The sequence below is a fragment of the Microcaecilia unicolor genome, chromosome 4 (assembly GCF_901765095.1).
Source record: "Microcaecilia unicolor chromosome 4, aMicUni1.1, whole genome shotgun sequence".
NCBI classification, from domain to species: Eukaryota; Metazoa; Chordata; class Amphibia; order Gymnophiona; family Siphonopidae; genus Microcaecilia; species Microcaecilia unicolor.
The window spans coordinates 20,544,308-20,560,628 of record NC_044034.1 but is presented as its reverse complement, the minus strand read 5'-3'; the positions used below and the strand labels follow the sequence as shown (position 1 = coordinate 20,560,628).

General features: G+C 45.5%; 1 protein-coding gene across 1 annotated transcript in view; it reads left to right on the top strand.

Annotated features, from left to right (window-relative positions):
- Positions 1 to 824: 824 nt before the first annotated feature.
- LOC115468368 (dnaJ homolog subfamily B member 13-like) overlaps positions 825 to 16,321 on the top strand; it is a 49,577-nt gene continuing 34,080 nt past the window's right edge. Inside the window, exons 1-3 of the mRNA XM_030200015.1 lie at positions 825 to 920; positions 5,437 to 5,540; positions 9,633 to 9,794. Of these exons, the coding sequence (XP_030055875.1) occupies positions 853 to 920; positions 5,437 to 5,540; positions 9,633 to 9,794 (334 nt within the window). The 5' untranslated portion in view covers positions 825 to 852. The remainder of the gene's footprint in view (positions 921 to 5,436; positions 5,541 to 9,632; positions 9,795 to 16,321) is intronic.

The following is a 16,321-nucleotide window of genomic DNA, read 5'->3' as shown; positions in this document are numbered from 1 at the left end:
CATAAAGCTGTATGTCTCTGTTGATCACCCCACCCCTCACCTATCCACACCCATCCTGTTAGAATATCAATGATATGCTTTGATGTCCCCATGCATACTTCCTACCCACCCCCATCCTCCCACCCTGTCAGACTGTCATAGTAATGCTTGAATGTTTTCACTTATATACACTGTCAGCTAGCACATTTGCTTATTTCCGATCTGACGAAGAAGGGCAACCTTCGAAAGCTAATCAAGAAATGTATTAAGTTATGTCCAATAAAAAAAGGTATCATCTTATTTTCTTTTCCATGTTTTATTTTGTTTGATTTCTATTGAGTACCCTTATTATGAAAGGCTGGTGGTTGCAAATCTGAATCCCTTTTCTCTTTCCACTTCCCAGTATCCTCCTCTTCCTCTCCCTAATATTATTTTTCTCCTGGTACTTCATGTTCTCTTTCCTACTTTCTCTTCCCCAGACAATGCAGAAGAGCACAGGGTCCTAGTAGCTTCACCCCGAAAAGCTAGCCTGGGTCTCCTGCATTTGCACCAGTGGCTAGACTTTTAGGTACATCAATGAGAACGGTAAGTGGCAGAGGCTGGAGGTGCAGCAGGGAAAGAAGCGCACCTTCTTTTTGCATTCATGTATCTTTCCCAGAACATTAAAACGTGTTATGTTGGACGCTTCTTCACCAATACAACAAGCGGCATTTCCCGGCAGAGCACCCTGGGTATTGTAGTTCCTTGCGGCAAGGAAGCTACCCCAGGAGGTCCGAAAGAAACCACAGTTCCCAGGATGCTCAGGGCGTCCCTAGCAACGGAGCCCGGTAATAAACTGCACGGTGCAGCTGCGGGTCCGGTCCTGGGGAGAACATGGGGCAGGATTACTACGCTGTGCTCGATATCATCGCCAATGCCAGCGATGAGGAAATTAAGAAGGCGTGAGTAGGAAAGGCGGCGGCTGCTGACCCGGCCCAGGGGAGGATCCGTGAGATCCGCCTTTTACCTTGTTCCATAGATATGTGTTTATAATCTGCGGTAGGAATACACATTACATACTGTGGTAGACGTATAATGGCACTTTGGGGCTGTGCTGATTGGCTCATGCTTTACATGTGCTGCAAGTGAGGAGGGTTAGTTTTTGGCTACTGACTTCCTTTGCAAGTAGGTTATCAATAGAAATCAAACAAAATAAAACATGGAAAAGAAAATAAGATGATACCTTTTTTATTGGACATAACTTAATACATTTCTTGATTAGCTTTCGAAGGTTGCCCTTCTTCCTCAGATCGGAAATAAGCAAATGTGCTAGCTGACAGTGTATATAAGTGAAACAGTCTGACAGGGTGGGAGGATGGGGGTGGGTAGGAGGTATGCATGGGGACATCAAAGCATATCATTGATATTCTAACAGGATGGGTGTGGATAGGTGAGGGGAGGGTGATCAACAGAGACATACAGCTTTATGGTTTATAATGGTTAAATATTTTTAATTTAATTTAATTTAAATGCTTTACTTTTTGTCTATTAGATTGTAAGCTCTTTGAGCAGGGACTGTCTTTCTTCTGTGTTTGTACAGCGCTGTGTACACTTTGTAGCGCTCTAGAAATGTTAAATAGTAGTAGTAATGGGCTAAGAACCCCAGATCCTTGTTAAGCATGCGGGGCATGGCTCAAGGAATTCTTGTATGTGTACATGTGGGTCCGGGAAAGAGCAGACGGTGCATTTTCCTAACTGTTATGTGTCAGTGCATCAGTGTTTCGTGATGATGCAGAAGTTGTCAGTGTCACTCCTCCCATAAATATATGTATTGGGTTATTTTTTGGTGGGGGCTTATTTTTTTCTGGAGTACTCAGTACAATCTGGTCCAGTTTTCAACTGGATGTCTTTACCGTGAGCGGTTTTCCCCCTTTCACCAGATTTGGTCTCCCTCTGTTAAAATTTCAGAGATACAGGCAGAAGTTCTCAAACTCTTATGCATAATTTATTTCCAATATCATTGGAAAACAAGTGGGAGAAGCATACAAAGCATGGCTCATACATACCCCCCTTCCCCCCACCCAGTATTTAAACATTGCAACCATTGTTGGATTCAAACTCTGACAATGGCATTTAAATCTGAACCCAGGTATCAGCACTGAATATACTGTCAGAGCAGCCGCCAGGAATTATCTGGGTACTACTCAAGGAGGTTTAATTGACAAGAGACGGTGAGCGTATGCTTGGCCCATTATCTGACCTGAAGCAGAGCTTGCTGCCTGGCCATATCGAGTGACCCAAAACAATAGCAAATGCTTATTAGAAATAAAGACTGCCTATGCGGCTAATCATTTCTATAGCACTACTAGATGTACGCAGCACTGCACACATTATATGCTGCAGGGGCGTAGCCAGACACCCAATTTTGTGTGGGCCTTGGGCCCAAGATGGGTGGGCAGAACTCTGCCCTGCCCCACAAGTGATTTGGTCTCTCCCTCTCTCGCTTGTATACCATATAGTCTCTCAAACATCCCCCCTCCACCCGCCTAACTTTTAAATAGCAGATTTCCACCGGCAGCAAGCAGCAGCTAATACACACTGCTCATATTGGCCCTACAGCCTTCCCTCTGATGCAACTTCCTGTTTCCGCATAGGTAGGAATACGTCAGAGGGAAGGCTGTGAGGCCGGTGTGAACAGTATGTATCAGTCGCTGCAGGCGAAGATCTGCTATTTACAAGGTATGCAAGAGGGACAGTGGTTGGGAGTTTTCGGCTGATGGAGCTTAGGGATCCCTGCCAGCCACATCATAGGCCTGCTGCTACTGGGTGGGCCTGAGCCCACCCTTGGCTACACCACTGATATGCAGGTACTTTCACTGTCCCTAGAGGGCTCACAATCTAAGTTTTTGTACCTGGGGCAATAGAGGGTTAAGTGACTTGCCTAGGTTCACAAGGAGCTGCAATGGGAATTGAACCCAGGTCACCAGGATCAAAGCCTGCTGCACTAACCATTAGGCTACTCCTCCATCCATCTGTGGCTTGGCATGAAACAAAAGTCTGCTTTGGTTTGAGTGCATCAAGATGGCGGCTACAGCTTCAGCCTTGTCACATGATGCTGTCTCCTGTCAATTAAACCTCCTTGGTACTACTAATATTCAGCACCAGTATCAGGATAACAATCCAGGCAAGTTATGACAGCTATTTTTTTGCCTTAGCTCTAGCCTCAGACTGCCCCAGCACTACCCAGATATACTAGTATTGAGGCCAAAGAGGTTTGATCACAGGAGACGGCATGAGCCTATCTGGCCCATTATGTCCTCCTCTCGCAGGGGCCTCCCTAAGTCGTCCTCCCATTCCTGCATGTATTTAAGTTTCTTACCTCCCCTTCCATTTAAGTACTGATAAATTTGAAAGGCAACACTCTCATCTCACTGTAGGCCCCAATATATGTTCAAAAAACATTTTTTCCTTGGATCAAATCAGGAAGTGCCTTGGAATATATAAACCACTGTGTTATGTCTCAGGATCAGCAGTTTATCAAAAAATCAAACCGTAAACCATGAACTGTGGAGATAATATTTAACTTGCAAACAGGGGAATATATTTCTCAGCAGTAACCCCTATGTCTCCTTTAATTCCCCAAAGCTCTTCCAAAAGTACAAAGACTAGGAAACACTCAAGGAAGTTATACATGGAAATACTTTTGAAACAATAGGAGTAAATATTTTTTCACTCAAAGAATATTAAGCTCTGAAACTTGTTGCCGGATGATGTGGTAACAGCAGTTAGCGTGTCTGGGTTTAAAAAAAGGTTTGGACAAGTTCCTGGAGGAAAAGTCACTGTTTGCCCTTTGGATTGGTAGCATGGAATGCTGCCACTATTTGGGTTTCTGCCAAGTTCTTGTGACTTGGATTGGCCACTATTGGAAACAGGGTACTGGGCTAGATAGACCATTGGTCTGACCCAGTATGTCTATTCTTATGTTTATTTAGATTTTGCTCACACCTTTTTCAGTAGTAGCTCAAAGTGAGTTATACTCAGGTACACTGAGTATTTCCCTGCCCCAGCTCACAATCTAAGTTTGTACCTGAGGCAGTAGAGGGTTAAGTGACTTGCCAAAGTTCATAAGGGATTTGAACTGGCCACCTCTGGATGTCAAGACCAGTGTTCTAACCACTAGGCCACTCCACTCTTAACCTCCCTTTGAACATGGTCACAAAAACTGCATCCGCCCCCTCCCACCTATAAAATAATGCATGATCCCTCCCTAAGCAGAACTCTATTTTATAATGCAGGGACGTATAAGAGTATTCCCTTGTGTAATTTCTTTCCAACACGTATTGGGTTGGAAAGAATAAAAAGGACAAGTAGTATGATATAGCATCAACGGAGGTTGCAGGAATTAGTTCAGTGCTGCTAGAGATATTTTGTTCTCTTAAATAACTCTTCTGACTAACACTTTTATCTTAAGGACTGTGAAAGTGTTATGTCCAACCTAATGGAATGTTTGAAATTATACATAAGCCACCCTGTATTCAGTGCTATTTAACTGGCTGAATATTTGTGGTCAGTGCTTAGGGATATATTCTATAAATGGCGACTGAAAAATCTGCGCAGGAAAAAAATACGCCTAGGCGTAATCTGTACACCTAAATTTGATAGAATCAGTTTAAATTTCCACACGGTATATAGAATTACGCTGAGCGCTTTTCCATGCAACCAAATTTAGGCCATGTTTTACTTAGCGTAAATCTCAACACCTAAATTAAGCCCCGAGTGGGTGTATTCTATAATAATATGTATAGACTAGCCGTTAATCCCGTTATAATGGGCGAGTATTGGTATGTTCTATTTTTATGTGTAACTCCCTCCCTCCCAGCTCCAAGGCCCCATTCCTTCACCCCTCCCCTCCCAGCTGCAAGGCCCCCCGCCCGCCCTCCTTCCCTGCCAGCTCCAAGGCCCTCTTTCCCTCCCTCCCAGCTCCAAGGCCCCAGTCCCTCCCCTCCCAGCTCCAAGGCCCCCCGCCCTCCCTCCAAGTTCCAAGGCCCCATTCCCTCCCAGCTCCAAGGGCCCCCCTGGACCCCCCTCCGTTCCTCCCTCCCAGCCAGCTCCAAGGCCCCCCTCCTTCTGACCTCCCATGTCCCGCATCCTCCCTCCTTCCCTGCCAGCTCTAAGGCCCTCTGTCTCTCCCTCCTAGCTCCAAGGCTCCCTCCCCTCCCAGCTCCAAGGCTTCCCAGCTTTTCCCACTTTTTGCCACACTTCATGTCTGCATGCATAGGCATAGGTGGGCGTTGGGGGTGGGCAGTGCTCCCTCAAATGTTGCAGGTGTTAATGTTGAATTGTTTCCCCTCTCTCCACTGCTAATATCACTTCTTTACCCTTTGTCCCTCCAAAATAAACAGGCAAAACGATACCTATGTCTGCATGAAAATAAAATAATAGAAAACTTATGAATATTTTGGTCCACCCTCATTCCAGATATCGTAAACTAGCCTTGAAGTACCATCCCCTTAAAAGCAATGAGCCGGGAGCACAACACAAATTCAAGCAGATTGCAGAAGCGTATGACGTCTTGAGCGACCGTAAGTAAGAACACTAGTCTTCTGCTGAGGGAACAGTCGAGCCGCAGAATGGAAGCTTCCATAAATTATGTTAAGAGTCTGACCTGAACGTTTATTGGGTCGGAAGGGAGAGAGGTTGGGTGGAATGTCATGCCGCTGCCAAACATCGCAGGATGCAGCCGGGGTGGGGGGGAGCATATGCAATACTGTTTGAATACTTAAGATTGCATTTGGTATTTTGTTTAAAACTTCCAGGCACATTTTCTTTGTTCTATTATTAGCTGGGCTTTGTGATTCTTTTACGATTGTTATCTATAATATGTTTGAAACTAATAAAATCTCATGAAAAATAAAAAATTAGAGACATTGAAACGAACATTTTTCAACGAGATATCCTGATATGTGACTTGGGGGGGTGGGGGTAGACTCAGGAGCAGCAGCACCAAAATTATTACTTCTCTGAAGGGGTGGTACATGAATAGAGTGAGCGTCCAATGAAGATGGTAGATACAAAAAGTAATGACAGAATTCAAGAATACCCGGGAGAAGCACAGCGAATCTTAAGCAATGGTAGTGTGAGAGTTTGCTGGAGATCAAGGAGAGCAGTGCTTCATTACCCTCTCCGGGAGACACACCTAGGATCATCACAGTGAATGTACACGAGATCAAACTGCAAAGACCCATGATATGCAAATCTGTCTCATGCATATTTTCTTTTTGGTAATCCCAAAAACCCAACTGGCTAGATGTGTGTCCAGGAGAGGGTTGAGAAAGCAGTGAAGCAAGGTTCAAAGAAGAGCGACCAAAATGATAGGGGATGGAACGCCTCTCGTATGAGGAAAGGCTGAAGAGGTTAGGACTCTTCAAATTGGGAAAGAGACGGCTGAGGGGGGATAGGATTGAGGTCTATAAAATCCTGAGTGGTGTAGAATGGGTAAAAGTGAATCAAATGTTCACTCTTTCAAAAAGTATGAAGACCAGGGGATACTCAATGAAGTTATATTGAAATACTTTTAAAACAAATAGGAGGAAATATTTTTTCACTCAACGAATAGTTAAGCTCTGGAACTTGTTGCTGGAGGATGTCCTGCAGGAATCCTGTTTAGAAGGAATGGATCTACGGAATCTTAGTGGATATTGGGTGGCAACACTGGTAATTGGCCCCCTCTCTGCCCATCTTCAAATCCTTGCTCAAAGCCCACCTCTTCAATGTCGCCTTCGGCACCTAACCACTATACCTCTATTCAAAAAATCTAGACTGCCCCAGCTTGACATTTCGTCCTTTAGATTGTAAGCTCCTTTGAGCAGGGACTGTCTTTTTTTGTTAAACTGTACAGCGCTGCGTAACCCTAGTAGCGCTCTAGAAATGTTAAGTAGTAGTAGTAGTAATTAAAGGGAAGCAAAACCAGTGCTTGGCAGACTTCTATGGTCTACGCCCTGATCGTGACTGAATAGAAAGGGATGGGCTGAAGTGTACATTTTAAGGGGTTTCGATGTTAGCTTCAGAACTTTTAGTACAACAACAGTGCTGGGCAGACTTCTACGGTCTGTGCCTTGAGAATCGCAAGGACAAATCAAACTCGGGTATAAAGCATCACATACCTTGTATAATGAGTTTATATTCTTGGGCAGACTGAGGCACTACAGTTCATTGAAGAAACCCATAGAGAAAGGACTACTCACAGATGCATTCCAAACAGATTTATTCTCACAGTTGCAAGCATGGCACTCACTAATAATTACTTTTGCCTTCAGGGTAAGTTTTTTTTCAACAGATTAAAGGCACGGCCATGGGTTCGTCCATGGCTCCTGAAATAGCCAATTTATATGTTTACTACTACTATTAGTACTTATCTTTTCTATAATGCTACTAGACGTACACAGTGCTGTACACTTGAACATGAAGAGACAGTCCCTGCTCGACAGAGTTTACAATCTAATTAGGACAGACAAACAGGACAAACAAGAGATAAGGGAATATTAAAGTGAGGATGATAAAATAAGAGTTCTGAACAAGTGAATAAGGGTTAGGAGTTAAAAGCAGCATCAAAAAGGTGGGCTTTTAGCTTAGATTTGAAGACGGCCAGAGATGGAGCTTGACGTACCGGCTCAGGAAGTTTGTTCCAGGCATATGGTGCAGCAAGATAAAAGGAACGGAGTCTGGAGTTAGCAGTGGAGGAGAAGGGTGCAGATAAAAGAGATTTACCCAGTGAATGGAGTTCCCGGGGAAGAATGTAGGGAGAGATGAGAGTGGAGAGGTACTGAGGAGCTGCAGAGTGAATGCACTTATAGGTCAATAAGAGGAGTTTGAACTGTATGCGGAAACGGATAGGAAGCCAGTGAAGTGACTTGAGGAGAGGGCTAATATGAGCATAACGACACTGGCAGAATATTAGTTGTGCAGCCGAATTTTGAACAAATTGAAGAGGAGATAGATGGCTAAGTTGGAGATCTGTGAGAAGCAAGTTGCAATAGTCTAAGTGAGAGGTGATAAGAGTGTGGATGAGGGTTCTGGTAGTATGCTCAGAAAGGAAAGGGCGAATTTTGGTGATCTATAGAGAAAGAAGCGACCGGTTTTTACAGTCTGCTGAATATGTGCAGAGAAGGAGAGGAAGGAGTCGAAGATGACCCCAAGGTTACGAGCTGACGAGACAGGAAGAAGAGAGTGTTATCCACAGAAATAGAGAATGGGGGAGCAGGAGAGGTTGATTTAGGGGGAAAGATAAGAAGCTCAGTCTTGGTCATGTTTAGTTTCAGATGGCGCTGAGACATCCAGGCAGCAATGTCAGACAGGCAGGCTGATACTTTGGCCTGGATTTCGGCTGAGATTTCTGGTGTGGAGAGGTAGATTTGGGAGTCATCAGCGTAAAGATGATACTGAAAACCATGGAATGAGATCAGAGTACCAAGGGAAGAAGTATAGATGGAGAAAAGAAGAGGTCCCGGGACAGATCCCTGAGGTACACCAACTGGCAGTGGGATAGAATTAGAGTCTGCAACTTTAGCCACCTTTTCCCAAATGTTTTCTAATCTTTGCTCAGTATTTTCCCTTTGGACAGTATGGATAAATAGTCATTGAGGAATCCCGTCTGCCTCTTTTTCTGTTCAGTTGTGTATCCATTCTTAGGTTTGCGCATCCTGCTGGGAGAGAAGCTGGTGTGACTCATGAATCCACACATTTGACGGTGGCTTAAAAACAAAGGGGCCTTTTTACAAAGGCGTGTTGACAAATGGCCTGTGGTAGTGTAGACGCGTATTTTGGGCGCGCGCAGAATCATTTCTCAGTGCACCTGTAAAAAATACCTTTTTTAAAATTTGTGCCGAAAATGGACGTGTGGCACAATGAAAATTGCTGCGCGTCCATTTTGGGTCTGAGACCTTACCGCCAGCCATTGACCTAGCGGTAAGGTCTCACCCGGTAACCAGGCGGTAATGGTCTACACGCGGAAAATGCCAATTACCACCCGTGTGCCAGAAAATATAGATATTTTCCAGCGTGCATAGCAGATGCGTGTCAAAAATGAAATTACCGCAAGGCAGTGGTGTAGCCAAGGGCCAGGACCACCCACTTTGGGCTTAGTCCCACCCAGTAACAGTACACCTATGATGTGGCTGGCAGGGATCCCCAAGCCCCACCAGCTGAAATCCCTGAACAACTGTCCCTCCTGCACACCTTCAGTGACTGATACATACTGTTCGCACCGGCCCCACAGCCTTCCCTCTGATGTATTCCCGCCTATGAGGAAACAGGAAGTTGCATCAGAGGGAAGGCTGTGGAACCAACATGAGCAGTGTGTATTAGTTGGTGCTTGCTGCCGGTGAAAATCTGCTATTTAAAAGGTATGCGGAGGAGGGGGGATGTTTGAGAGACCATATGGCATGCAGGTGAGAGAGGGAGAGACTAAATTACTTGTGGGACAGGGCGGAGTTCTTCTGCCCACCCATCTTGAGCCCAGGCCCACCCAAAATTGGGTGTCTGGCTACGCCCCTGCCGCAAGGGCCACGCGGTAGCCAGGCAGTAACTCAAAAGTTGACGTTGGGCGCCTGTAGGCGGCTAAGTAAAAGAGCCCCAAAAGCACAAAGGTTACATTCTCAACTTGTTTTTCTTTATAGCTAGAAAAAAAGCTGTTTACGATAAATTTGGAGAAGAGGGCCTGAAGGGAGGCATCCCTACATCTTTTGGAGGCGAAAGTGCCTGGACCAGTGGCTACACGTATCACGGAAATGTATTCAGAACCTTCAGGGAGTTCTTTGGAGGAGATAATCCTTTTGCTGGTATGTAGAAATGTGGTACAACAGATAACTTTGACCGAACCGCAGTTCAACTCTTATCGTCTTGTTCTGGCAATTGAGTGCTGATTACTTTGTTATCGCCAGCCTGACTAAAGGAGGAAACACTCCGCAGTAATAGGATTAGTTGGGAACTAAAGTTTCCCATTTTGCAAAATGTAATAAGCCTTTCATAATTGTACATCTTTCTTATTTTACCTCATAGATTAATTCATTGTTTAAATGCAGGGTCATGCAAAAAAGCCAAAGGTACGGTTCTCCTACCTGCTAGGGAATTGGAATCAGGGGGGCCTGGGAATCCCCGACCTATATGTGTATAACCAAGCTTGTTTGCTACGTCATCTGGGGGACTGGGTTCGTAAGACCAACATATATACTCCGACTGATATGGGAAGGGAGTATTTTGCCCCATACGATTTCCTCTCTTTGTTGCATATGACCCAGAAACAACTTCCGCGACAATTTAGAGGCTGTGTGATACTCACATCAATGAGGGAGGTATGGAAAGGGTTGGCGAGAAAGTTGGGGGGGGGGGGAGCTATACGGTGTCTGATCAACTGGCAATAAGGGGGAATCCGACCTTCCAGCCAGGTACAGATAAGCCAGTATTTATAAAATGGGAAAGAGAGGGTATTAGGAAGCTGGAACACCTCCTGGGGAGAGATGGAGAATTAATAGGTTATGAAGAATTGCAGAGACGAGTAGGAGTCTCTTGGGGGAATAAGTTCGCGTATGTCCAAATTAAACACTATGTATCTGCTTTAGATCAACCCAGTGGCGTAGCTACGTGGGGCCTGAGGGGGCCGGGGCCCCCGCAGATTCACCCCCGGACCCCCCTCCTGGTGAACCCGCCCCCGCCGCCGCCTACCTTTACTTTTGCTGGCGGGGGATCCCACTCCCCGCCAGCCGACGTCTTCTCAGTCCTTCCCTGAGTCTGACGTCCTGCACGTACAACGTGCAGGACGTCAGCAAACAAATTGAAGAGCAGGAAGCGACTGAGTAGAAGACGTCGGCTGGCGGGGAGTGGGATCCCCCGCCAGCAAAAGTAAAGGTAAGCTGCAGCGGCGGCGGGTTCGCGGCGGGAGGGGGGGCGGCAATGTCGGCGGGGGGGGGGGGGGGGGGGCGGTGCCGGGGGAGGGCTAAAATGTGCCCCCTCCCCCCGGGCTCTGGACCCCTCCCCCACGGAAGGCTGGCTACGCCCCTGGATCAACCTATGCTGAGACAGGGTTTGGGGCAAAGAGTGAGGGATTTTTTTTCAAGAAACAGAAGCAACAGGCCTGTCAGTGTCGGCACTTCATAAAGCATTGATCCGTCTGGGACCTCCGGCAAAGAATTATGGGAACAAGAAGCAGGGAGACCCCTGGTGGGTTGGGAAGGGGGAAACCATGCTGAAGGGAATAGCAACCCTTACGTCAGATGAAAGGCTACGCGAGTGTGGCTATCGGACAATCATGCGTGCATATATGTCAGGGCAACAGTTGTCACATATAGGCCTCCCGCAAGGAGCGAGTTGCATTAAATGCAGTCAAACCCCACATACATTGTTCCATGCATTTTGGGCATGTCCAGGGGTAAGGGCTTTCTGGACACAGGTTGAGAGATTCTTGTCCCGGATACTAGGATCATCAGTAACGGGAACTTGGGATCACTTTGTATTGGACATGAAAAGGGCCTTCAGGACACACTCAGCGGGGGCACGCACCTTATGCCGTAAGCTGAGCTTGGTGGCGCGGAAGACTGTTCTGCAGTATTGGACGGCTCCGGAGTCGCCAGCTTACTGGCACTGGAGAAATCAGGTACACCTTTTGGCAACATGGGAAGCACGGGAGGCAAGGGGCTCCCCGAAGAGATATGTACATTTTAAACAGATATGGGGCCCTTATCTGGAGGCATTAAGCCCTAGAGGGCGTAGTTTACTACTAAATTGGCATAATGCGACACCCTAACTTGAAGGTTAAAGATAGCCCTGATCACACATAAATTTCGTAGTTAACAGACAGCGGGGGTGGGGGGGGAAGGATCTCTCCGGGCTATCAGAACACAAGCCACGAGGGAGATAGGGGAGGGAGGGATAGGGGGAAGGAGGGGTGAAGGGTAAAACAATCGGATGGTATCACTGGAAAGAAGAGGGGAGGAGGGGTGGGGGGGAGGAGGGTGAAAAGGGGGGGGGGCGAAATAATGTTAGATTATGATAATGATCACAGACGACAATTGCTTTTGTAGATTCATGTGTGCAAATTTTATTTCTGTATTGGTTGGTCAATAAAAATGTTGAAACATAAATGCAGGGTCATGCACTTGGGTCGCAAGAATCCGAGGGAATGGTACAGTATAGGGGGTGAAGTGCTTCAGCGTTCGAAGGAAGAGCGGGACTTGGGGGTGATTGTGTCTGATGACCTTAAAGCTTCCAAACAGGTAGAAAAAGTGGCGGTCAAAGCCAGGAGGATGCTTGGGTGCATAAAGAGAGGCATGACCAGCAAGAAAAAGGAGGTGATAGTGCCGTTGTATAAGTCTCTGGTGAGGCCTAATTTGGAGTACTGCGTGCAGTTCTGGAGAAACACCCCTGTGGAAGGATATAAAGAGGATGGACTCAGTCCAGAGGGCGCCTACAAAATTAGTAGGCGGTCTTGAATGCAAAGATTATAGGGACAGGCTTATGAACCTCAACATGTATATGGTGGAAGAGAGGAGGGACAGAGGAGACATGATAGAAAAGTTTAAATATCTCAAGGGCATTTATGTACAGGAAGAGAGCCTTTTTCAAATGAAGGAGAGCTCTGGAATGAGGGGGCATATGATGAAGTTAAGAGGGAATAGGCTTAGGAGTAATCTAAAAAAGTATTATTTATTTGTTACATTTGTATCCCACATCTTCCCACCTATTTGTAGGCTCAATGTGGCTTACATAGTACCAGAGAGGCGTTTGCAGACTCCGGTGTGAACAAATACAAAGTGATGTTGTGGTAAGATAAAGTTCATGTGGCACAGCCACACTAGGGCATCGTAGAACGGAAGAGTTGTGTTATGTCCATTACGTACTTTAGTTTTGTTGTGTTTCAGATATCAGGCATTTATGTTGGATCGGCAGGGTATGCCTTTTAAAACAGATTAGTTTTTAATGTTTTCCGGAAGTTTAGGTGATCGTACGTAGTTTTCAAGGCTTTTGGTAATGCGTTCCACAGTTGTGTGCTAATGTAGGAAAAACTGGATGCGTAGGTTGATTTGTATTTGAGTCCTTTGCAGCTTGGGTAGTGCGGATTTAGGTATGTTCGTGTTGATTCGGATGTGTTTCTAGTTGGTAGGTCAATCAGGTCTGCCATATATCTGGGGGCTTCACCATAGATAATTTTGTGAACCATAGTGCAAATTTTGAAAGCAATGCGTTCTTTGATTGGGAGCCAGTGTAGTTTTTCGCGGAGGGGTTTTGCGCTTTCAAACCGCGTTTTTCCGAAGATAAGCCTAGCTGCCGTGTTTTGAGCGGTCTGAAGTTTCTTTAAGGTTTGTTCTTTACAACCCGCATAGATTTCAATGCAGTAATCTACATGGCTTAGTATCATTGATTGTACCAGGTTGCGAAATGTTTCCCTCGGGAAGAATTGCTTCACGTGTTTGAGCTTCCACATTGAGTGGAACATTTTCTTTGTTGTGGATGTCACTTGGCTCTCTAGTGTTAAGTAGCGGTCCATTGTAACGCCGAGGATTTTCATGCTGTCTGAAATAGGGAGGGTGTGATCTGGGGTGTTGATGATTGTGGGGTTGTCCGCGCTGTGTTGGGACGAGAGGATGAGACAGTGTATTTTTTCTTTGTTGAGTTTTTCACGGAAAGGGTGGTGGAGGCGTGGAGTGGCCTCTCGGTGGAGGTTGTGGAGTCGAGGACTGTGTCAGAATTTAAAAAGGTATGGGATAAGCACGTGGGATCGCTTAGGAAAAGGAAGAGTTAGGGGTTACAGAGGATGGGCAGACTGGATGGGCCATATGGCCTTTATCTGCTGTCATGTTTCTATGTTTTAATCCAGAGTTTACCAAACCTGTCCTGAGCAACCTAGAGTCATTCATATTTCTTATGTATATTCACTGTGGATATACTGAAAATCTGGCTGGCTGTGGGGTCCCCAGTACAGGTTTCAGAATTCCTGCCTTAATCCTTTTGACTAGGGCATTAACTGGAAATAACTTCCTTTGCTTATTATTTGGCCTGGATTTTGGCTGAGATTTCTGGTGTGGAGAGTTAGATCTGGGCATCATCAGCGTAAAGATGATACTGAAAACCATGGGATGAGATCAGGGCACCAATGGAAGAGGTATAGATGGAGAAAAGGAGTGGTCCAAGGACAGAACCCTGAGGCACAGCTACTGAAAGCGGGAGGGAAGTTGAAGAGGATTCACCAGAGTGAACACTGAAAGTACGGAGTGAGAGGTAGGAAGAGAACCAGGAAAGAAATGGAGGGGAGGAGTAAGGTGTGGTCAACAGTGTCGAAAGCAGCAGATAGGTCAAGAAGGATGAGGATTAGCCTACACTCCCAAATCTGTTCTGACACTGATACCGACCTCATCATTGGCTACACTTACCCCACCTCCCCATTCTCCCTTTACCCATCCCCAACCTTTTCTTCTCCATCTCTCCTTTACCATATCCCTCCTTACCCCATTTCCCCCAACCTATACTACCCTATCCTGTTTACCCTCCCTTATCCTAATCATACATTATTAAGCTTCACCATTACTATGTTTTATTACAGTTCGAAATTTTATTTCTCTCCTTATAAGACTTTGTATTTCAAATTACTATGTAAGCCGCATTGAACCTGCAATGTGTGGGAAAGCGCGGGGTACAAATGTAATAAATAAATAAAACAAATTGTGGGATCGATTTAGAGGCTCAAAAAGGAGGTAATGGCTAATTGGGATGGTTGGGTGAACATCTTACACCTTATTCTGAGTTTGGAAAGGGGGTGATGATGCCCCTGTATAAGACTCTGGTGAGACCTCATTTAGAATATTGTGTACAATTCTGGAGACTCCCACCTTCAAAAAGATATAAACAGGATGGGGTCGGTCCAGAGGGCGGCTACTAAAATGGTCAGTGGTCTTCATCATAAACCTTATGGGGACACACTTAAGGATCTCAATATGTATTCTTTGGAAGAAAGGCAGGAGAGGGGAGATATGATAGACACATTTAAATACCTATGTGGCATAAATGCACAGGAGCCGAGTCTCAATTGAAAGGAAGCTCTGGAATGAAGGCGAAAGGGGATAGACTCAGAAATATCCTGAGGAAATACTTCTTCACGGAAAGGGCGGTGAATTTGTGGAACGGCCTCCCAGTGGAAGTGGTAGAGACTAAAACAGTATCTGAATGTCAAGTAGTAGTAGTAGTGAATTCGAGAGAGCTTGTGACAGTAATAGGATCTGGAAGGGAGTGATAGGGAGAGTAGATGGCATGGATGGGCAGACAGGATAGACCATATGGTCTTTACCTGCCTACATTTTTCTTGTTTCTGTCCTAAGGTATGAAACAGGTAGAAGAAGCAACAGCAAAAGCCGAAGGATGCTTGAGTGCACAAGGAAAGGAATGAGTAGCAGGAAATAGGAGGTGATATTAACTCTGTTGAGACCTCATTTGGTGTACTGTATACAATCTTCAAAAGGATATAAACCAGATGAAGACAGTCTAGAAGGCAGATATTAAGAGCAGTGGTCTCCATCGTAAAGAAAATGGTGACAGATTTGAAGATCTAAACGTGTATATCTTGGAAGAGCTAGGCCACAGTGAATCTGGTTATGTTGGGAGCTCAAATGTGGGGTCTCTCAGTGCTTGGCCTTCTCCCCTCTCATATTTAGTTTTAAACAATTTTTTATTGAACAACAATAAAATATTACAAACAGATTTTAAAGCATGTGTCCGTTTTCTTTTATTCCCCCCTCCCCTAGTACCCACCCCCCCAACCCTCTACAAACTCAATATCCATTCTCATAGCCAAAAACGAACCTTTACAATTTTCACTTCAGGTCCAGACATTGTGAACCCAAATGAGGGATTCCTGATTTTATACTTTCCCCTCACCGTCTCTCTCTTTCTCCCTTAGCTTTAAGCAGATTGAGTTTATGATTTATAACATACTATACTTTACAGCTTGGCTACCTCTTGTCAATAAAGAGTTTACATATCTTTCTGTGAATCATCTTCCCCCCCCCCCCCCCCCGCCTCCCCTTCTCCCTCCCCCCGTCTCTTGCCAGTACCCTCCAGACCTTTACCTTAGCTACAGCACCTTAAGTATTAAGTTCCTACTCTTAGGTGTCAGAGAATCCAAGTATCTGCCCCAGATCTTCAGAAATTTAATACGTTTTTTGGGACCACTTCTGGCTTCTTTTGCCTCCCACATCACCAGTTGGTGGATCAGATTTCGCCAGTGCCAAAATTCAGGACCTGTTTCTGTCGTCCAATATAGTAGAATGCATTTCTTCGCCAGCAGTGTCAGTTTACCAAATAGTATATTGCCCCTGGATAT